Source organism: Gekko japonicus, unplaced genomic scaffold (genome assembly GCF_001447785.1).
Source record: "Gekko japonicus isolate JY-2015 unplaced genomic scaffold, Gekko_japonicus_V1.1 scaffold324, whole genome shotgun sequence".
Classification (NCBI taxonomy): Eukaryota; Metazoa; Chordata; class Lepidosauria; order Squamata; family Gekkonidae; genus Gekko; species Gekko japonicus.
In genome coordinates, this window is record NW_015168056.1 from 1,121,750 (window position 1) to 1,145,210 (window position 23,461).

Here is a 23,461-nt window from a genome sequence, read left to right on the forward strand (position 1 = left end):
ATGGAGTATATATGAAGCAAGTAGTAGTAGTCGTAGTAGTAGAGAAAGGTGGAGTATATATGAAGTTAGTAGTAGTAGTAGAGAAAGATGGAGTATATATGAAGCAAGAAGTAGTAGTAGTGACGGTGGTACTACTACTACTACTAATAATAATAATATCAGCAAACTTTCCAGCTTGATTGAAATGTTCCAGGAACAGACATGTTTCGCCTGCCACTGATCTCTACATGCAGGTCTTATAAGACATTCCTTCCAATCTGAATGTTCAAAAATAAACGTCAGACATATTATTTTAGATGCAATCTCAGTAGTGGGGCAGGGCGGTTTAGTGGGTAAAGTACCTACTTTGTATTCAGAAGGTCTTGGACTCAGTCCCCGCAGTGTTCCCTGTAAGCTGAGTTAGTGTGAGCTAGCTCACAGTTTCTTAGCCTCCGGCTCACAATTTTTTGTCTTCGCTCAGGAAGGAGGGCTCCAGAGCAAACGGATGTATGCAGTAGCCAAATCGCTCACAACTTTAATGCCAGCAGCTCACAAAGTAGAATTTTTGCTCACAAGACTCTACAGCTTAGAGGAAGCATTGGTTCCCGGCAGTGTTCCCCCTAAGCTGAGTTAGTGTGAGCTAGCTCACAGGTTTTTAGCCTCCGGCTCACAGATTTTTGCCTTCGCTCAGGAAGGAGGGCTCCGGAGCAAACTAACTGATGCAGTGGCCAAATCGCTCGCTCACAACTTTAATGCCAGTAGCCAACAAAGTAGAATTTCTGCGCACAAGACTCCACAGCTTAGAGGGAACCTTGGTCTCCAGCGTCATATGGCAAAGGTGGGTGCAATGAAGATCAATGGTCTCAATTTTTCTGTAAAAGGCAAACTGTCCACACAGCCTCAGTTTCCATTGGGTTCCCGTGAGAAGCCAAAAGGGGGTTTAACCCTGTGCCCGTGCTATGTTCTGCTAATTAAGCTGGGCCCCCTGTGCTACTGTGCTCTCGTGTCATTTTTCTAATCTTTTGGGGAATTTTTGAAGTTCCTTATGGGGACTGTCTTCCTGCTACTTTGCATAGCCCATAACAACCAGTATCTCTCTAGCTTGGCTTGTATTTGTCTGCTGGGTACCAGAGGCAGGTGAAACTATGGAGATCGCCAGGGATTTTTTTGTAGAAAAAGCCCAGCAGGAACTCATTAGCATAATAGGCCACACCCAACAGCAGGAACTCATTAGCATATTAGACCACAGCCCTGACAGCACAGCTCATTTGCATATTAGGCCACACCCCCATGTTACCAGAAGTGTGGTCATCCAGCCACACCCACCTTTTGCTTCTTATTCTCTTTACCTTGTTTGTTGTCAAAACCCAGGGCTTTTTGCATGTTAGGCCACACACCCCTAATTGTAGCCAATCCGAATGAGTTTCTGCGGTTGAGTGTGGCCTATTATGCTAATAAGTTCCTGCTGGGCGTGGCCAACTTGGGAGCCAGCCGGAACTCCGTTCCTGTGCGTTCCTGTCCAAAAATAGTCCTGGGGATTCCTTTCAAGAACCTTCCCCACAAGCATTTCACCTGGCACGCCAAGGTTGTGTTGGAGAACCCACAGCCTGCTAAGAGTTTCATTACTGTAAATATTGCTGAAAGAGTGGTTTAGTCCACTTGTACCCTAGGGGGAGCTGTAGAGCATTCTCTAGTGTTTAGCGTTTATTGAATGTTTTTCTCTTGCAGTTTAGCCTACCTCTTGTTGTTTTCTCACTTTGCTGTGAGTTAGTCTGTGTTAGTGGTTGTGCTCTGAAGGCGTCTCTGTTCTATTAGTGGCCTGAAGTCAGTTATTGTCTTTTTTGCAAAATCCTGTTGCAGTAAATTCATTGAAAGCAAACTACAAAGCGTGGATTGGATTATTTCCTGAACTCGGCCAACAGGTTGTACAGATCTGATTGGTTATGAAGGGATTTTTTAGGATAGGATCGTCTTTTTCTCTCCTTGTTCTCGCAGTCTAGCAACTGTGTGTATCTGGAGTATGTGTTCCTTCATCTACACAGTATGACCATTTTGTTTGGAAGGTACAGCGTGTTGATTTTCAGCCTTCAGACATGGTTATCAAGACCCTGGGAAATTTGGTTGAAGGGCAGATGTTCTGTGGCTGAAAATCCATGAGTTGCACCTTTAAGACAAAATGGCGGTTGTGTGTACCGGGAGGAGTGCTATTGTGTAGTGGGAAACCACGTGTACGAACGACATACGACCCTGTAGTGCATAGCACACTTTATTTGATACACAACAAAGAGGAAGAAAATGGCCGGCCGGCCAACTATATACAATCCCAGGAGACCACCCCTGGGTCCCATTGGCGGGTTATACTATACCGCCTTGGTCCCATTGGTTTCCCCCAGTGGCGAGACTAGTCCCCTAGTCCCGTTGTTGTCCTGGACCGAGCTCAGGCGTGTGTGCTGACCTCCGGTGGTGGCCAGTGGACACAACATCCCTCCCCCCATAGTCCGGAACCCCCCCTATGAGACATAGTCTTTAAGGTACGATGGGGACCGTCGTACCCTCGCGGATCGTCTGGGGCCCTGTTCTGGGGCCCCCTGGGTCCCGACCCCTGGGGCGGGAGCCTGAGGTGGTGTCGGAGCCTCAGCGGCCGCTGTCTCAGTTCCCGGGGGGTCGTCTACAGCGGCTGGGGGCTGTCTGTCCCGAGGTGTGTCTTCTGGCGCGGCCAAGGGTCCTCCGGGGGTCCCGACCGGACCCTCCTCTTGCACCAACCGTGGCCACGGTGCTCCCGCTGACTCGTGTTCGGGAAGCATCCGTCGCCTGAGCTGATCGATGTGCCTCCGGAGGACTTGGCCACACTCCGTGGACACCTCGTACATGACGGAGCCCGTTGGTCTGATGATGCGTCCCGCGAGCCACTCCTGGCCTTACCAGCGGCGGCGACGGCGAGCGTCCCTGCAGATGGCCGACGGGCCGGGTGAGGGACCGGCGGGAGGTCTACAGCGGCGTCGGGGCCGGTGTGCGCACGAGCGGCAGGGCTCCCGCTGTCAGTGCAACTGATCAGAGTTACAGAAGCAACCAGGGAAACGTTTTGTATATAATGCAATAGATACCCTATTGAAATTTTATACAAAGTGTAAATTGATTTTTTAAAGGGCTTAATTCATAAATTTATAAAATACCACCTATTAATTCTTACATTATATAATAATTCTTATTATAAACAGATCACAATACGTTAAGAGAATCACAATACATCAATATATTAACGAAGCTTCCAGCCAGGAGTCTTCTAGCATTTCATAGCATGCAGCAGACTGGACTGGAGCCTGAGACGAAGATGGTTGTTTCCTGTTTGGAACATAAGCTTTGATAAGCAGAGAGGAGAAAAACCTTGGAAAATAAAAGAGACGACACTCACTAAATGCAAAATGATGAATAATAGTATTTACTTCTGAGGAAGTTTAGGAGCGAAACGAAGGCTTGATAAGGGTGGGGAGGTGAGCTGAGCACGCGGGCGCCGGAGCGAGGCGCCGTACGATCGGCGCTCCGAGACGACTGCGGCTGGAGTGCTCAGCTCGGTCCTCTGGGTCGTTCAGGGCGGCCGACATCCCACCTTCGTCGCCACTATTGTGTAGTGGGAAACCGCGTGTACGAACGACATACGACCCTGTAGTGCATAGCACGCTTTATTTGATACACAACAAAGAGGAAGAAAATGGCCGGCCGGCCAACTATATACAATCCCAGGAGACCACCCCTGGGTCCCATTGGCGGGGTATACTATACCGCCTTGGTCCCATTGGTTTCCCCCAGTGGCGAGACTAGTCCCCTAGTCCCGTTGTTGTCCTGGACTGAGCTCAGGCGTGTGTGCTGACCTCCGATGGTGGTCAGTGGACACAACAAGTGCATGTAGCATTTTTGCCCTGTATGCATGGTCAAATATATTTTCTGACGAGCTTATGTTTTAATTAAGTTTCTTCAAGGCAAACATCTGCTGTCATTCCCTGTATTAGAACTGCATGCCCAATGCCTTCAGTAAAATAATCACTTTTGGTTTGGGGTGTTCCCCCTCCCCATGTTAATTCAGAAATGGTTTTTTTTTTAAAAAAAACACACACGTTTATTTTTGTATTTTCCGAAACAAAAAATACCAACACATTTTTAATACAAAGTATTCTTTGGAGATTCTTTACACATTTCTTTCCATCCATCTATCTAATTTCTGCCATCTTTTAAAAACAGACTTTCATCTTTTGCCAACAGTATCATATTTAGTTTATCAATTTCTTTAATTTCCATAATTTTTGTAATTAACTCTTCTCTACCTGGAATTTGTTCCGATTTCCTGCATTTCGCTAAGAGAATTCTGGAACTAGTAAGAATATACAATATCACATAAATCGTTATATTTAATCCCTTCTGGTAACATGTTAAGGAGATATACTTCTGGGTCAAGCTTTAAATCTATTTCTACTATTTCTGCTATTAGTTTTTGTATTACTTTCCAAAATTTTGATAACTTCTCACATCTCCACCAAATGTGGAAGTAGGAACCAATATTTTTCTTGCATCTCCAGCAATTTCCCGAGGCATTTTTATAACATTTTGCTACTTTATCTGGTGACCAATGCCACCTATTAAATCAGAAATAGTTATTGTGTTGGTGACCGAACATGGCAAAAATTCGCCATAGTAACTGTGCGGATCTTGTTGGTAAGATAAAGAAGTACATACTAGGAATGTGCACCCTGATTTATCTCCAAAAATATACTCCCCCAAAAACCTTTGGAGTCTATTCCTGAGAACCAAGAAATATAAATTCCTGAAAATAGCAGGAATATTCGGGGCCATCATTTTAAGACTCCCAAAACTGTTTTCCTTCAATTTCTCAGGGTTCCTTGACAACTTGAGGGAAGATAATGGGAATGAGGCAGCAATCCTAGGTGACAGGATGAGATAATAGAGGGAGAGCATTCTGCCAGGGCTCTGAACTTGGGCACAAAAGAGTAAAAAAGCAGCTTGGCTCCATTTCAGAGCTAGATTTTTGGAGTGTGCTGCTGGTGGGTCTGGTCTGCTTTGGATTTCTGCTTCTTGCTGCCTGCCTAGGAAAGACCTTTTTTTTCTCTGCCTGCTGCACAAATTTAGGACTGGTGGGATTTGTTTCAAAATATCATTTCATTTTTTTCTTGGTCTTTTGAGGGGGGGCTTGTATTGGGGGGACACCTTTTTTTTCTGGGTCTTTTAAAAGTTGTTTTTCTCTGTTTTGATTTGTGCTGGTATTAAAAGGATTTAGAAGGCCTGTGTAAGGTTCTCGTCTCTTGGCTTGTTTTAGAATTTTTAACTGCTTTGCATTTTCTCTGTTTCTAAATGCTTGTTTTAATGTTTAAAGGTTTTGTTTGGGGGATTTTCTAAGTTGTTACTGTTTTAAAAATGTTTGTTTGTATTCGTATGGTTTTGCAGTTGTTCCGTTATTATTATTGTAAAGGTCTTTCTGGTTTTTTTGGGGGGAGTGGTTTCATTGAGTTTTTGGGTGTTGTTGCTGTTTTGAAAAACAAATTGTTGCAGCAGGTTCAGAAGAAAATGTCTGGTTAGGTTTTAATAACAACTGTAGTTGTAGGATTTTTTTTTTAAAAAAGATAGTTGATCAAGCTTGGATTCACTGATTTGACATTGGTTCTGTTGGGTTTGTTGGTTCTGTTTGCATTTAGGGGCTTTTTGCCTGGAATTGCTCTTGTGTGTTTGTCTGTGGCTTCTTTGAATTCCCCCCCCCCCCATAGGAAACAACGGAGACAAGTAGGATGGCGTGGGGCATCTTGTTCAGGGGCCCGTGGAACTGGACCCCATGGTCCAATTTGCTTGAAACAGGGAGGGGGTGTTCTTTAGTAGGCAGCCAGTGCAAGGTCCTCTGCAATTCTAGTGTCATTTTTTTGAAAAACAGAAACTCTACCCCACACCAAGTTTCCCATAGGGAATAATGGAACCTGAATAATTCTGGAATTCAGAAAAAAAACCTGAACCTGAAACAAAAAAATGGTATTACGGGACTAGAATACCCCTGCATACTGGTATTTACATCCTTTCCAAAATCTGAACCCCAAAAATACCAATACACCTCTTAGTATTAACAATTAAATACTTTTCTAGTTAATATTTCAAGGAAGTTTTGCACTGTGCCATTGATGGTCTATGAGACCCATAGAAAATACCATTGGGAATCATGACAAGTTTGGTGTAGTGGTTAAGTGCGTGGACTCACTGCCACAGGAAGTGGTGGTGGCTACAAGAATGGGTGGCTTCAAGGAATTGGATAAACATATGGAGCAGAGGTCCATCAGTGGCTACTAGCCACAAGGTATAGATAGGAACTCTCAGTCTGGAGCAAGTGATGCTCTGTATTCTTGGTGCTGGGGTGGGGGGCAACAGTGGGAGGGCTTCTAGTGTCATGGCCACACTGCTGTACCTCCTGATGGCACCTGGTATTTTTGGCTACTGTGTGACACGGAGTGTTGGACTGAATGGGCCATTGGCCTGATCCAACATTGGCTTCTCTTATATTCTTATGTTTGACTCTAGTCTGGGAGAACCGGGTTTGATTCCCCACTCCTCCACTTGCAGCTGCTGGATGACCTTGGGCAAGCCATAGTTCTGTCAGAGCTGTTCTATCAAGGACAGTTCTGGAAAGAGCTCTCTCATCCCCACCTACCTCACAGGGTGTCTGTTGTGGGGAGAGGAAGGGAAAGGAGTTTGTAAGCTGCTCTGAGACTCTGAGTGAAGTGTGGGGTATAAATCCAATCTCCTCCTCCTCCTCCTCCTTCCCACTCTTGCATGGTTGTACCCTTCTATTTTATATAGGAATATGTTATTCATATTCTTCATTTTTTTCCCTGTTAAAATAAAATTTCACCAGATACATCTCATAGGCTTTAAAATACTATTCTGAGCTGTTAAAGAAAATACTGTTCTCTGTGAGATGTTTAATACAATGTACAATTTGGAAGCAGACAATATGGTATAAGTCTATAACACAAAGTAGGAAGGATCTATTAATAAATCAACAGTTTTTCCTAGTGTGGCCAGATGTGTGAGAATTCTAGGCAGCACAGGAGAGAATCAAGAGCCTTCATGGGGGGGGGGGTGAGCTAAAGTAGATATTACATGTGACTTGAGTTGGGACACGGAAACATGTTCCTGGTACAAGTGAAGCTAAAGAAAGGGGCAGACAGTCTCCATGTGACTATTTTCACTGGCAGAAATGGTGCAGGACAGACGCCAGAAGCCCCTCTTCCCCTTTTGCAGCACTCTGTGGAACAATGGAGTGATTCTAAAGTCACCTGTGCCTTTTTTCAGTGTGACAGTGAGTCGGAATCGGTGCCCATGTCCCCTACAATGTTTAGTTTGGCTCTAAGGAGCAGTTTTTGTGTCTGCACGGTCAGCAGCATCTATTTGACAAGTGATCAGAAGAACTGATAGAAATGTTAGGCAGCTTCAAAGGCAGTCCTTGAAGGCATCAAGAGAAACCTAAGTAGTAAGTCACAACTTAAATTTTTTTTACGATGTGCCATTTAAAAAAATTGAGTTGCCACCATACATGGTATAAACTTCTAAGGGCCCAGGGACCTAGGATGCCATGTGGTGGGAGTATTATACCTGTTGCTATCAACTTTGTGTGTTTTCTTCTGAATGTCAATGAGCCTCCAGTGGTCCCTCTAAGCTCATTTAGTGTGAGCTAGCTCATAGTTTTTTAGCCTCCGGCTCACACATTTCTGAGCTCAGGAAGGATGGCTCCAGAGCAGACTGATTTATGCAGCAACCAACTCACTCGCTCACAGCTTTAATGCCAGTAGCTCACAAAGTAGAATTTTTGCTCACAAGACTCCACAGCTTAGAGGGAACATTGGACCTCAGTGGTGTATAATAAACTGGAGTCTGCCCTCCAAAGCAGGCATTTTCTCCCGGGTACATGATCTCTGTAGTCTGGAGATCAGTTCTAATTCCAGGAGATCTCCAGGCCCCACCTGGAGGTTAGCAGCCTCTCCCCCTCCTTCCCCTTCCTCTTTCATGTACCGCAAGCCTCTTAGTCCAACTTTAGTGTAAAATGCAGGTCTTTTTTTTCCTGAGAGGATGCACCGGAATGGAGTTCCAGTACCTCTTCGACAAAAACATTTACAAATGTTTAAAAGTTCATGAGTTTTCAGTATACACATTGGAAACTTCATTTCCCTCTTGGGAGTTCTGGTGCCTCTTTTTCCAGAAAAGAAAAGCCCTGGCGTAAATCCAATTTTGCATCCGAATAAAGGCAAGAGCTTGCCTGGCAAGCTAAATTGGCAAGGAATACTTTTGAAGATGGTCTGCAATCCTGCGGTCACACACTCTAAATAATCCACCTTCAATCCACTTTCAGTGCACTTTCCAACTGGATTTTACTGTGTGAACTGGCAAAATCCAGTTGGAAAGTGGATTGGAAGTGGATTATTTAGAGTGTGTGACTGCAACCCTGGTTTATCAAGCAACCAGTCTTAGCTTGCTGGTTCAAATATTGGGAAATCTCTTTTAATTCACCCAAACCATCATGTTGCATAAGTCTGAAGTAGGTACCGTTTAGGAGCCAATGCAATAAACTTATGTTACATTCGCGGGTTGGATCCCACCTGAAGCAAACTGTTTTGCTAGTGGAATGGAACCCCAGAATCCAGCACACTCTTTAAACTCTTTCCAAGGTTATATTATTTATTGAGTCAGCATGGGCTATAAATATGGGTTCAGCATCGGCTCGATTTCTCTTGTTCCTGTGACAATTGCAACGCTCCGCTACTGTGTTTACTTAGAAGCATATCCCAGCAGAGCCAAACGGTCCCTGCTGCCGACTAAACATGCCGAGGAAAGCACCTTTGCTGCATATAATGATATACGCCAGCTGATGTAACCCGTCACCCAGCCAGCCGGCATGGGTGAAGATTGTGGAATGGCAGGCTGCCGGAGATCACGTGGACAACTGCCCCTTCGTGTTCTACCCTGCCATCTGGTCGTGAGGGCAAGCACTGGTGCTCCTTGAGCAAGCTTGCTCCCATCAGCCCTTACACCAAGACCCCTTTAGGCGACCCCCGTATCCAGGAAATGGCACGCAGGCCAATTTCCAGAAACGGATCCGGTCCCCATGCTGTCACCACCAAACAGTTGTGATGAGAAAGAAAACATGGAGGAATTTCAGACAGACGATATAATCCGGAAGAGGAATGGTTCCCAAACGGTTTCTGGTCTGTCATTTCAGACAGAACCGTTTTAGAACTGGTTCCCTACCGGAATATATTTGTAATTTCACACACAAACACTTCTGTCCCGTTTAGGAAACGGGGCTGAAGCGTTTTACCTGTCAACCGCTTCCAAGTAGTCTTCAGTTTCCTCTCCCAGATCCGATGTGCTTTTTCCCCGCCGTTTTTCGCCCGCGCGGGCGATCTCCGGCTTTTTTTTTAACGTTTGCTTAATAGCGTTATAATGCAACAGTGTTATAGCAACCCCATTGCAATACCTGGAGTGTTGTGTTATAGCGCTATAGCGCTCTAAAGCGGATGCTTAAAAAAAAAGCCGGAGATCGCCCGCAAGGGCGAAAAACGGCGGGAAAAAGCGGTGCAGTCTGAAAAGGCAAAACCCTTCAAATCCAGCTCTTTACCAGGAGGGGAAAGCCATGTGTGAAATGGCAGCCCTGTACCGGTTTACTCCACGACGGATCAAAAACGGCTTCAAACCAGCTTAAAAAGGGTAATGTGAAATTCCTCATATACATCAACTACACTAATAGGCTAACTGTTTCAAACTGTACAACTCTAACATCACCATGAACCCCCCTTGACCGATCCTTATACCTCATCAACTCCTGGCGTACCTAAGGGTGGGTTGGGTGGGCAAGCTGCTCCGTGGCTGGACAAAGGCTCAGGTGGGGAAGGCCAGCGGCTGGCCTCTTCCTCTTGAAACCACCCTCCCTCCAGCCACCCTGGCACCTTCCCATTGTTCCTGAGGGAAGGAGGAGGTCTAAACCTTCCCGCTGCTCGGCGACCCCACCCCACCCAGCATCCAACCACTTCTCCCTCTCTGCCGAGCCCCGCAAATATTGGGCCGTGCTGAGTCAGGCCCTTTTTGCTTCTGAGCTGAGTTCTCTTCCTTCGCCAATACATGAGAAAATTCGTAAAGCAACTTTCCCTGGTGAAGGCCCAGTTGCCCCCCAGGATTTAACACTGGGAATGGGCTGTGGCTCACTGGTAGAGCCTCTGTTTTGTATTCAAAAGGTCCCAAGTTCGGTCTCTGTCAAAGGTGACATGAAAGACCTCCACTTGAGACCCTGGAGAGCCGCTACCAGTCAAAGTAGACAAGACTGCCTTGATGGATGAAGGGTGCAACTGAGCTTCGTGTGTTCCAAGATATGACCGCCAGTGTGGTGTAGTGGTTAGAATGTTGGAGTGGTATCTGGGAGACCCAGGTTCGAATCCCCCCTCTTCCATGGAAACTTGCTGGGTGACCCTGGAGCTGAATTAGAGGCCATGCAGGAAATCCAGGAGCCATTTCCTTATTGTTGTGTGTGTGTGGGGGTGTGGGGGTGAAATGAAAGTTAGTTATCGCAAGCCAGTGTTTTCTCTGGTTGTCAGTGTCAGGATCTGGGAGACCCAGGTTCGAATCCCCACTCTGCCACTGAGGCTTGCTGGGTGACCTATAACCAGTCACATACTCCTAGTGTAACCTATCTCTTGAGGTTGTCGTGAGGATAAAACAGAGATGTGGAGAACAATGAAAATTATTTATTATTCATCTGATTTATGTCCCGCCCTCCCTGCCAAGTTGGGCTCACTCCAGATCACTTTGGAGTACTCAGTGGGGAGAAAAGCAGGGTATAAATGAAATAAATTAATAAGTGGGGACTATTGAAACTACCCTCTGATAACCTTAGGTTGTTATTCTGGACTTTGCATATCTTAAACATCATCATGTTTGGCGTAGTGGTTAAGTGCGCAGTCTCTAATCTGGGAGAACCGGGTTTGATTCCCCACTCCTCCACTTGCAGCTGCTGGATGACCTTGGGCAAGCCATAGTTCTGTCAGAGCTGTTCTTTCAAGGGAAGTCCTCAAAAGAGCTCTCTCAGCCCCCCCCACCTCACAGGGTGTCTGTTGTGGTGAGAGGAAGGGAAGGAGATGGTAAGCCGCTCTGAGACTCCAAGTGAAGGGCGGGGTATAAATCCAATCTCCTCCTCCTCCTCCTCCTCTTCTTCTTCTTCTTCTTCTTCTTCTTCTTCTTCTTCTTCTTCTTCTTCTTCTTCTTCTTCTTCTTCTTCTTCTTCCCCTGTCTATAAGCCTGAACCTTACACACCATTCCAATGTATTTGAAAAAGCATGCCTTGCGCACGAAAGCTCATACCTTGAATAAACCCTTGTCGGCGTTAAAGGTGCCCCACGGGACTCTAATTTTGTATTACTGCTTCAGACCAGCCCGGCTGACCAACTGGATCTACCTTCTGATAAATCACACTGGTGGTGTCTTTATCACCGTTTTCTGTTCTGGCTGGTGATGTCTCTTTGGGGGTGGGGGGGGGGCTTTGGATGTGCGTTGGTGGGGCTTTCCTGATGCCTGAAAATGAAGACTTTGGGTACAGCCTGGTGCACCACGCTATAGCTGCCCCCCCACACACACACTTTGGCGGAGTTTGCTCTCAGGCTGTGTTTCTGCTGGAAGCTGACCCGTTCTTTCACCATGCAAGCCAGCTCTGACCCTTGCCTCTTTTATTTTTACCTTGAGTATGGCTTTCTCGATTTTCCTTGTTGGCAGGTATGTAGGATTACATAAACAATGCAATGAAAAATTCAAAGGAGGTGATGCTAACAATCCTAATGGATGCATTGTGTGTGTGTCGGGGGGGGGGGCAAGCAAATTGAAACACCCCCAGCAGATTCTCTTTCATGAACGTGAAGGGGGGTGGGTTGGGGGTGGGGATCAAAGGTTAGTGGAAATTCAAGGATGAGTATCAGTAAGAATAAGGATGTAGAAGCTTTTATTCTTCACATCTCTTTCTCTAGTAGCTCAATTGAATTCAAATGGAAAATGCCTCCCAATGTTCCCTGTTCTTGCTTTTGTTTCTTTATAGGTGTTCGTGGTCACGGTTTGGCATTTTGAGTTGTATATGGCGCCCTTCGCTTTGTTGCTGCTGTTTGCATACAATTTCTCCGTGATCACGCCCGAGAAAGTCACCAGTCCCCAAGACCCACCGGTAAGTAAGTCAAGCCACGCTTTGAATTGCGGAAGGGGGAAATGGATTTAATTGTATTTGAAGAGGAATTGTTCTTCGCAAAGTCTGTTCTCCGTGCCTCTAATTTCTAGGTCTCCCCCTTTTTCTCTATAAAATCGCCATCGAACAAAAAATGTCTTTCATTATCTAGAAGGGAAGATGATTTATGTAGGATGTTTGTATGTCATTTTTCCGCCCCGCTAAGGTCCCCGGGGCAGACATGAGTGAGAGGAACACAGAAGGATTTTAAAAGAAGGGCGTCCAAGAACTGGTTAACTCCTTTTGAGCCACTGCCCCTCAGGTTTATTTTCCCATGTCTCTTTTCAAGTCCAGTTCCCCAAGTGAAAGCGGTTTCAGATCCGGGGAAATCACATTTCCCGTGAGCTGACCATTTCGGGCGGACTCGATACGATGACAAATAGAAGGATGCCGGGCCGCCTGAGACAGGTCCCAACCCCTGCAGATGGAGTCGGGAGGACATCTCCAAGTCTTTTATTACATCTAGAAACCGGGAGCTTTCCCCGCTCAATGGAATTTGGGACCAGCGACTCATTAACTGCAAAAGGAGATTTCATTTCTCTCTCTCTCTTTAAAAAAGTATTATGAAATCCGGCAAACCTCATGAAGGCTGAGGGGGTGGAATTAAAGGCCGTCGCTGCCCATCACTCATCCAGCGCCAGCACATCAGTGTCCTACTGCAAGCCCAGGGATTCTCGTGTGTGTGCTCTAAGCATGTGATGGATGCTCTGATCTGCAATACACTTCAGTAGGAGCAATATATCTACGTTTTCTTCTTCAGTGGCTTGCTGTGGTGTTCCCCGTGCCGCTTTTGCCAAGGGTCGTGGTGGACCCCTCCTACCACTTTTTGTGTTCATTTCAGAGCTGCCCCATTTCAACACACTCATTTTCATGACCTGCCCTTCACCCCTATAGGCCCAAAAGGCACTTAAAAAGATAAAGGTTCCCTTGCTCGAAAGCCAGTCGAATCCGACTCTAGGGTTGCGGTGCTCATATCCGTTTCCAAGCCAAAGAGCCAGCGCTGTCCAAAGACATTTCCGTGGTCATGTGGCCGCCGTGACTAAACACCGAGGCGCACGGAACGCTGTTACCTTCCCACCGAAGGGGTACCTATTTATCTACTTGCAATTTCTTGCTTTCGAACTGCTAGGTTGGCAGGAGCTGGAACTAAAGATGGGAGCTCACTCCGTCATGCGGCACACTCGGGTCTTGAACTGCTGAACTACTGACCTTCCACAGCCTTTCAGCGTCTTAACCACTTGAGCCATCGCAGCTCCCTAAAAAGCACTTAACCCCCCTCATATTTTGGAGGAACTGAGATCACGGCTGCTATGATGGAAACCTTTTTGCGGTCCCTTGGAACCACTTTTTAAAAAAACACTGTGCATGTCAGGGCAGCAAGTGAGAACAGAAACGATCTCCAAAACCACAAGGTAGTTGACGAAAATGTTTTTATTTTAGGTTATTTAACTTTATAGTTATCTTGCTTGCCAAGACTCAAGGTGGTATCTATCATTCGATTGATCAATATGGTCATAGATACAGAGATAGATCAATAGGTAGGTAGGTAGTTAGGTAGATATAGATATGTAGTTTCAGAGCATAGCCCTGTTGGACTGCAATAACACAGCTCAATTCGAGTTCACTAGCACCGTACAGACCGGCAAAATTTTCAGGGTACGAGTTTTCGAGCGTCAAAGTTCGTTTATCCGATAGATACCTGATGAAAGGAGCTTTGACTCTCAAAAGCTCATCCCCGAAAAACTCGCTGCTCTCTGTGCTACTGGATTCAAAGGTAGCTGTTCTAACCCAGACCAACATGGCTACTCTGGGAAGCTGTATCTAATAAACAATGAATCAGCAGTAGGCTTACAGAACTGGAAAGCAATGCAGATATACATGGTCTGGTAAGGCAGGACATACCATAATACAGAAAGTGGTTTACAAAAGCAAAAGGCAAAGCTCCCCAAAAGGCAATCCAGAACTACACGGACACCCCCCCCCAAAAAAAGAAAACCAGTATGAGGAGTTAGTTACTCTACAGTGCAGGGGTCATTTCATAGAAAAAGAGCTAGGGGAACTCATTAGCATAGCTCATTAGCATATGCCACACACCCTGACATCAGGGGCCCGGTGGTGGACCTGCAAGGCTGGCGGGAGTACGAGGAAGCCCCGCCAAGGCCCTCCCTGGCCCCAGGCAGGCAGGGGTGGGGAGAGGCGGGGAGGAAGCAACTTACCCTCCCTCTTCTCCTGCCTCCTCCTGGCTGAATGAGGGCTGGAAGCGGGGCGGCCGGAAGCAGGGGGCGGGGCTTCGTCATGTGCTCCGCCCCCTCGCACCTCACCCGGGGGAACTGCGATCCCCCGCGATCCCCCCCGAAATGACCTCTGCTACAGTGGAAGGAAGGATTCAGCAAAAACCTGTTAGCGGGAACCTAACGCTGGACCCAACGCTTTGGCTTGTACCCTATCGCTCTGCCAACCCACATTTGAAGCTTTGGCTCTTGAAAGCTCATACCCTGAAAATCTTGGTGGTCTCTAAGTTGCTTCTGGGCTCGAAGCAAAGTTTCTTCCTCTTTGAAGCTGGAGGTTCATCGGTGCGTTAGGCGCTACAAGCCATTTATAAATTCAGCTTTTAATACTGCCTTGCTGTGTCACTACCATTCTATTCTATTCTGCTCTAAGCATTACAAAAAAATAAAAATATGCCTGTTTGAACCTAACTCTTGAGCAAATCCAGAGAATCTTTGTTTGAGATTCTGCAGACAAGAGACCCGTGTTGAAAAGCACGTTTTGCCCCCTTGGGCTCCTACTTGCCTCCTTTTCACTTCCTTTTTTAAAAAACCAAGTGGAGTGATAATGCTGTATAGAATTTTGTATCTGATTCGTAAGATGGATTATGTGCACGCTAATGTATTTTCTGCCCCCCTAATGTTTCAGTAATGGTCCTAAAGGGAGAGCGGAGTCATTGAAAGAAGTGATGGTAGGAACAGACTGAGGGTTTGAATTCTCAGCCTTGACATTCAAACTGGTTCATTTGTCAGAGCGAACACAAAGCTGCTTCCCGACAGTAAAATGTGGCGATGAATTAAAATAACATTATAGATCTGTAATTCAGAAAACAAAACGTCAAATGCCTTTAGAACTTCCGGACCGCATCTGGCACAGAGCTCTCTATTTAGGCTTAAAATTGAGGCTTGGCCAATGGCGCTTCCGTTCAGGCAAAACCATTTTTAAAAGCAAAACTTTTTAAAATAAATGCCTCCAAAAGGGAGGGGGAAAATTGCACAATATTTAAGTTTTTTTAATTGACAGAAGCAAGTTGCCCGTAGAAAAAGGTTTGCCGCCGTAGAAAAAGGTTTGCCGAAATACCATGGCCGTCCATTTATTTAGAAGATTTACATGCCATCTCTCCAGAGAAGCCATAAAGGTTAACTAACTATTAAAACCCCAGTGGTTAAAAAAACCCCAACCAGAACATAAAAACATCATAAAACAGTCTAAAATGATCCTTGTGAAACAGCGCTCAGAACAAAAGCGTCATCCTCCCCAGCAGTATGGATTCCCCTTGCCCAATGGGTGTTCAACAACAATCTAGGCTGGCTCCTTTTCAGGGGGTGCCCCCCCCGCCTCTGGAACAGACCCCTGGAACCGATCGCGTGTGTGGAACCTTCCGTCTTCCCTGCTTTCTAGCAGGGTTGCAAAACAGCTGTTGCAGAGAGCTTACGGGGCATTCTGAGTTTGGTCCGAGGGACAGTACCACTGGTGGGGGGGGCATAAGGTGTTTTTAGGCTGGCATTAATGTTTTAATGTCTGTTTAGCTTATCTGTCTGTGGCCCCGGTCACACAGAGCATTAGGCACGCTAGAGAGACGGAAGATAGGCGGATTTTCCGGGCACGATCTCACCGCCACATCTGGGAAGTGTAGAGCTCCCGTGGCGCACCCAAGGCTTCCCGCCGAAGATGCGGGGTAAAAAACTAGTACCTCAGAGGTACTAGTTTCCGGAAACAGCGGGGCAAGGGCGGGCGTCTGATCGCGTTTCCGGTGGTAGTTCCAATGCCCGCCCATGTCCCCTCGCAAAAAGGTTCCCCCCCCCCCAAGTCTCCACGGATGCACACAAGCACCCAACGGAGCATGCACACATTTCAGTTTTTTTAAAAAAAACACACAACCCCGTTTGCCGTGCTGCTCCGCTTCTTTGCTGCGTCGTGTGATCAGCACCTCCCCCCTAACCACGAGAACTCGACGGGACCTAGAGAAATACTGGGATGTTAAGGACATATTGATTTGCTTTGTAAACTATTAGGTAAAGATAGTAATGAAATACAAATTATGTATTAGAATGGACGCTTAAAGAATATAAGTTACCTAGAGTGTTGTAATAACAAGATTTAAACAATTAAGGATTTAAGATGTGAGCGGGTGATGGGAGCGTTGTGGGAAGCCTATAAGGGGGGGGAGTAAGAGGAAATGGATATAGACAGAAACTGATATATGTGAAATGTGTGTTATCCAAATAAAAATTGTGTCAAAAAAAAAAAGAGAACTCGACGGGACCTCAACCCGATGGCTGATTGCGCAGTCGCACGTTAGTTTGCTCCGGGGCAAACAGCCACGCCTCCCCCCGCATTTTCCTGCCCGTGTGGCCGAGGCCTTTGTAACTCAAAGACTTAAAGGCAAAGATTTAGATCTGCAGTTTTTAGAGTTTGTTTAATAACATTGCTCCTGCACCAGGGTTGCCAGGTCCAGGTTGGGAAATACCCGGAGATTTGGGGGATGGAGCGTGGGGAGGGGAGGGACTTCAGTGGGATATAATACCTGATAGTTCACCTTCTGAAGTGGCCATTTTCTCCAGGCGAACCGATATCTCTCTCCTGGAGATCACTTGTAATTTAAGGAGATCTCTAGCTACTGCAATGAACATGAAATTGAGCAAACTCCAGAGGACGGCGGAAGACAGGAAGGCCTGGCGGGATCTGGTCCATGGGGTCGCGAAGAGTCAGACTTGACAGTGTGACTGAACAACAAAACCAGCCACTGCCTGGAGGTTGTGGAAACTTGAGCTGCAGTGTTAGAAGAGTCAAACAACAAATATATACACTGCAAAAACCTTATTTATAAGTTAAAGTGTTCTATATGTTCCGTCTTATAAAGTGCATTGTGTATTATTCATAATATTCTAAAACGGGTATATATTCATTACATGCAATATCAACAATAATAATCAGTTTGTACAATCTAATAGCTACCGGTCAATTTACATCCTTTTTACACAATCAACCCCAAGGGGAGTTTCTAGAATTGTACAACCGCTTCTCCTTGCTTGAAAGTCTTCTAAAGGGGGAAGTTTCCTTTTGTGGTTACATTGAAGTTTAAATTGATGTTTGTTGCTGGTCCTACAAAAGGCCCATTAAGCAGCTGACAATCATAGATGGAGCACTCCTGTCTTTCTCAAGGCTGCCAGTATATATATTTGTTCTTTGACTGCCTGGAGGTTGGCAACCCTATTCTGTACTATTCACCACACCTGCTTGGGGTCCCAACATCCTCAGGAGGGAAATTAAATAAATGCATTTAATCAACCAGACTGGGGGGGGGGAACAGTTTGAAAAGATCAAATCCTCTTCATTAAAAGCCTGAATAGAAAGAAGTGTTTGGGCCTGACATGTAAACAAGAACAGGGTAGGCAACCAAAGAGCTTTGAGCGGGAGGAACATTCCACAGGTGAGGGGCCACCACCGAAAGAGCCCTGTCTCTGGTCACCACTCACCTCACCTTTGAAGAGAGCACACCTTGGGGGAAGGACTAAAAATACTGAGCTAGACAGTATGGGAAGAGGTGGCCATTCAAGTATTCCAGCCCTGCGCCATTTATACAGACATGCACACGGTGTCTTGATCTAAGGTTCCTCATCTTTCAGTTATCATGTTCATCCCATCTTACCTTTTTCTTTAATGTGTGTTGTGTATATCTGTGCTGTTGCAGCTGTGTGTTTGGCTTACTGTGGCCTGTGCCATGTAAAGCTGCCCTTATTGGTTTGAAACTTCTTAGAATGTTTTAATGATGTTGTTCTGCCTTTTTTTTTTTTAAAGGACTGTTTGGATGTAGAAGATGACGACGACGATGACGACAAGGTGAGATTATGCTGGGAGAAAGCAGTTTCCTCTGTTACAGTCCCCGGTTTCTCCAATAGGGAACGGGGGTCCCCCAAAGCTCCTGGACTCTTAACGGAGTCTTCCAGTGAAAGTTACCCTCGAAAGAACGGTTCAGTTTAAAGCAGTGCTCCTTCTGACAAACTTCAAGTTCAAGTTTCGTTTATTGTCTTAGCCATTGGCCATAACAACACAAAGTAAATCAAAGCACAACAGAAATATACATCAGTAACTTGCAGTAAGTCCTAGACCCCGTCTTATCTTTTTTGCCGCCAGTGCAAACAAAGCCATTCTGCTAGTAACATGTGCATCAGTATCAGAAAGCAAGAACAGGGTCAAATCCTGCTCAGCAATTCCACTATACAGAGGTACAATAGGATAAATAAACCTTTGCCTAAGTTGTTCATGCCATAAACATCTCAGAATGTAATGCTCGACATCATCCACTTTCTTCTAACCAGTGTTCGCTCCAAGCTGAGTTAGTGTGAGCCAGCTCACAGTTTTTTAGCCTCCGGCTCACACAGAGCAAACTAATTTATGCCGTAGCCAAATCACCTGCTCACAGCTTTAATGCTGGTAGCTCACAAAGTAGAATTTTTGCTCTCAGGACTCCACAGCTTAGAGGGAGCATTGCTTCTGACCGCCATCAGTTCCATCTTTTCTGGATTCAGTGACCACACAAACAAGACACTGGACTAGGACAAGGGATGCTCTGTATTCTTGGTGCTTGGAGGGGGGCAACAGTGGGAGGGCTTCTAGTGCCCTGGCCCCACTGCTGGACCTCCTGATGGCACCTGGTATTTTTGGCCACTGTGTGACACAGAGTGTTGGACTGGATGGCCCATTGGCCTGATCCAACATTGGCTTCTCTTGTGTTCTTAAGAGGTGATTGGATGGACATATGGAGCAAAGGTCCATTGGTGACTATTAGCCACAAGGTATAGATAGGAACTCTCAGTCTGGGCAAGTGATGCACTGTATTCTTGGTGCTTGGAGGGGGGCAACAGTGGGAGGGCTTCTAGTGCCCTGGCCCCACTGCTGGACCTCCTGATGGCACCTGGTATTTTTGGCCATGGTGTGACACAGAGTGTTGAACTGGATGGGCCATTGGCCTGATCCAACATTGGCTTCTCTTCTGTTCTTAAGAGGAAATTAGATAAGCATATGGAGCAGAGGTCCATCAGTGGCTATTAGCCACAAGGTATAGATAGGAACTCTCGGTCTGGGGCAAGGGATGCTCTGTATTCTTGGTGCTTGGAGGGGGGCAACAGTGGGAGGGCTTCTAGTGTCCCGGCCCCACTGCTGGACCTCCTGATGGCACCTGGTGTTTTTGACCACTGTGTGACACAGAGTGTTGGACTGGATGGGCCAATGGCCTGATCCAACATTGGCTTCTCTGATGTTCTTATGACAGAGATGGACGCAGCTGAAAGTTTATTCAATGCAATATATAGTTCATCGTCGTTAGCTTAGGGTTGCCAGGTCTTACCTTCATCCCGGTGGGGGGTCCAGGCTGGCTCTGGGACTCTTCTGGTCACCACAGAGTTTTTACTTGAATACTAGAGTGTCCCCCGAACAACATGTCCGGTGTGATGATGTCACCAGGAGGGCACATTGGGCATGCCTGGACTCTTCAGGGGCAGGGCTCCCCCTGCTGGCCAGCTGGATGACAGTGAATTGGGAGCCCTGAAACCAGGGAGACCCCCGCCCCCATCGGGGGGGAGGGTTGGCAACCCTATGTTAGCTTGTTGGTGACTACCTACTCCAAAACTTCTCAGGATCTAATGAACGGGCCTTACATGGATAAATAACATGTAATATTACATAGACTCTTTTATTTTTATTTTTAACATGTTTTTATTATTTTCCAAAAAAAGAGAGAGAAAGTGCATATACCATCAACCATAAATTCTATACAACAACTCGCTTGAAGGATTATACAGCAATTTTCACTTATCCCTGTGTTCATCTCTGACCAATCATTACCTAATGGATTTATCACTTGTATATTTTACTTTACCCAGTTTCTAAGTATATTATTTACTCTTAAATACCACAACAGCGTGTTATCTTATCTCTAGTATCACTAATAATTCATATAAATCATTTCTGGCCAACCTTTAGCACTTTGTAACTTGTTCCTACTACAGTATCCTATTTTAAAGCATATCAATTACTCCTAAACTAAGCTCTAATCTGTAGGCATCCATAACACGAAACAAAGCAAAACAAAATGAAACAGAAAAAAGGCAATATTAAAAAAACCCCACATTTATTTATCATTATTTATTTATTATTTGTATTTATAGCCCACCTGTCCCGCAAGTGGGCTCAGGGCAGGTAACATTATGTCAAAAATACAACAAATATAGTTAAAAATTAAAAACGCATCTCAGTAATCCTTGCAACACCTTGTAAGGAAGGATCCGGAGTGGTTTTGTATTTCTCACATTGCACGTGGGGAGAGGATTGATAGGATACTAATGTGCAAACTGAGTAAGACGTTGGTAGCATAAACATTTGAGCTGGACTTCCCCACTTGAGTCCAGCTGAGGCATACTGGATTTTGGAGCATTAGACCAGAACCAAAACATCAGTATGACAGACGCTGAGGCTGATAAATCTTCAGTTTGGTGTAGTGGTTGAGTGCGCGGACTCTAATCTGGGAGAAATGGGTTTGATTCCCCACTCCTCCACTTGCACCTGGCTGGATGACCTTGGGCAAGCGGTAGTTCTGATAAGAGCTGTTCTTGAAAAAGAGCTGTTTCTGTCAAGAGCTCTCTCAGCTCCACCTACCTCACAGGGTGTCTGTTGTGGGGAGGGGAAGGGAAAGGAGTTTGTAAGCTGCTCTGAGACATCTTTGGGTAGTGAAGGGCGGGGCATATGTTCCCCTCCGCGACTTGATACAACCAGGGGTCATTTCGTAGAAAAAGAGGTGCAGGAGCTCATTAGCACAACTCATTAGCATAACTTATTTGCATATGCCACACCCCCTGACATCACCGGAAGTGTGTCAGAGGGCAACACCCACGGCAACTTACCTGGCTGCTTCTTGCTCCTCGTGGCCCAGGGCTGCTGGGAGCAGGGGGTGGGGCTTGTTGCATGTGCCCACCCCCTGGGCTCTTTACTGCCGGAGCTCTGCTCCTGTGCACTCCTGCAGGAAATGACCCCTGGAATACAACCATCCCATTAGGTAGGTTAGGCTAAGAGACGGTGACAGGCCCAAAGGTCACTCAGTGGGTGTTTGAACCCAGGACTCTCCATTCCAGCACCCTGACCATTACAGCCACACTGGCGCAATGGATATTTCCTCCCCCATATTGCCGGGCAAAGGAAACCGGGGTCTGTTTTAGGTTCAGAGGAGTTCCAGAGAGGTCAGACTCTTTTTGCTGTTGGAGAAAGAACATTTTTTAAGCATTCTGTTACCCAGACACGCGCAAATAAACGTATGAAATTTAAAGAAAAATCTCCCATAGTGCAACAAACCTCTCAAAACTTGGAAAAAAACAGCTGGCTGGGTGACCAATGGCGCTGGAGGTTGTGGTTTCCATCAAATGTGCGTGTGTTCCATCAGAGTGTACAGCAAGAGAGCTTTCTTGGATTCTGTTGCATGTCAGACATAGCAGAGCTGGCTTCTGGGAATTGTAACATGCCCTCCGAGACTCACTGTTTACAACTTAGGAACACATAGACACTTAGTTCAAAAACAGAGGAACAGATTAACTCCCTTCCATTGGAATGATCAATCTTTGAAATGGCAGGGCTTGGTTGCCAACTGCCCCCCTCTCTTTTCCAAATACCAGCAGTGATGGGAGATAACAGTGGTTCATGCACCGGGCATATACCTTGTGGCCTTCTCCTCCGCAGAGACGTCATTTTAAACTCAGTGTTTGACTTTTTCCCCCACTGTAAAATTGTAAGGCGTTGGGAACCCAGCCTTTATTAGCGTTGTCTCTCTTTCCCCATAAACGTCATTTCTGATAAAACAGTAACGTTCTCCTGAAGTGTCTTATGCCATTTCTCAATTCGCTATCTTGATTTGCGTGTGTGTGTGTTTCTAAATTTGCATGTATGATGAGTGAGAACTTTTAGTCTCACACGACAATTAAAAGTGTTTTCTCTGTTCCGCTTTCCAAGTCCTGGACACTAATCGCAACTCGAGCAGACCTGTGCCAAGGCCATTTTTTGGTTCAGTTTCCATGGAATGGAGCAATCTGAGCTAGCCCATTAAAAACCAGACAGAGAATCTCTAGAGCAAAGAAACAGTGCAGTCCATGAGCTCGTCGGGGCCAAGCTCAGAGAAACTCCCCCAACCTAACAGAACAATGTCTACTTTTAATGCATCCTCTGCAAACCCTCTTCTCGGCTCATGTACCGATAGATGAGGAGATGGGGGGGAGGTTGGGATACAAAGAGATCTGCCTAAGGGAGGAGGCTTCCTCGAGCTTGAAGCTTATTGAATCGGAACCAGCGTAGACAAGTGGTTGGAGGGAAGGCAGCCTGGTATGGCCCGATCCAGTCATATCTTGGAAGCTAAGCAGGGTTGGTACTTGGAAGGGAGACCTCCAAGGAAGATTCTGCAGAGGAAGGCCATGGCAAACTACCTCCACTTCTCACTTGTCTTGAAAGCCCCTTGCTGTGGTCACCATAAATCAGACGCTAAGCAGGGCGGGTACTTGGAAGGGAGACCACCAAGGGAGACTCTGCAGAGGAAGGCAAGGGCAAACCACCTCTGCTTCTCACTTGTTTTGATAGCCCCTTGCTGTGGTCACCAAAAGTCAGAAGCTAAGCAGGGTGGGTACTTGGAAGGGAGACCACCAAGGAAGACTCTACAGAGGAAGGCAATGGAAAACCACCTCCGCTTCTCAGTTTTCTTGAAAGCCCCTTGCTGGGGTCACCAGAAGTCGGAAGCTAAGCAGTATTGGTACTTGAATGGGAGACCGCCAAGGAAGGCTCTGCAGAGGAAGGCAATGGCAAATCACCGCTGCTTCTCACTTGTCTTGAAAGCCCTTTGCTGGGGTCAACAGAAGCTAAGCAGGACTGGTACTTAGATGG

The 23,461-nt window shown here is 46.2% G+C and overlaps 1 protein-coding gene across 1 annotated transcript in view; it reads left to right on the forward strand.

Annotated features, from left to right (window-relative positions):
- MCTP2 (multiple C2 domains, transmembrane 2) overlaps positions 1 to 23,461 on the forward strand; it is a 225,126-nt gene that overhangs the window by 175,909 nt on the left and 25,756 nt on the right. Inside the window, exons 18-19 of the mRNA XM_015414496.1 lie at positions 12,098 to 12,220; positions 18,347 to 18,388. Coding sequence (XP_015269982.1) covers positions 12,098 to 12,220; positions 18,347 to 18,388 — 165 coding nt within the window. The remainder of the gene's footprint in view (positions 1 to 12,097; positions 12,221 to 18,346; positions 18,389 to 23,461) is intronic.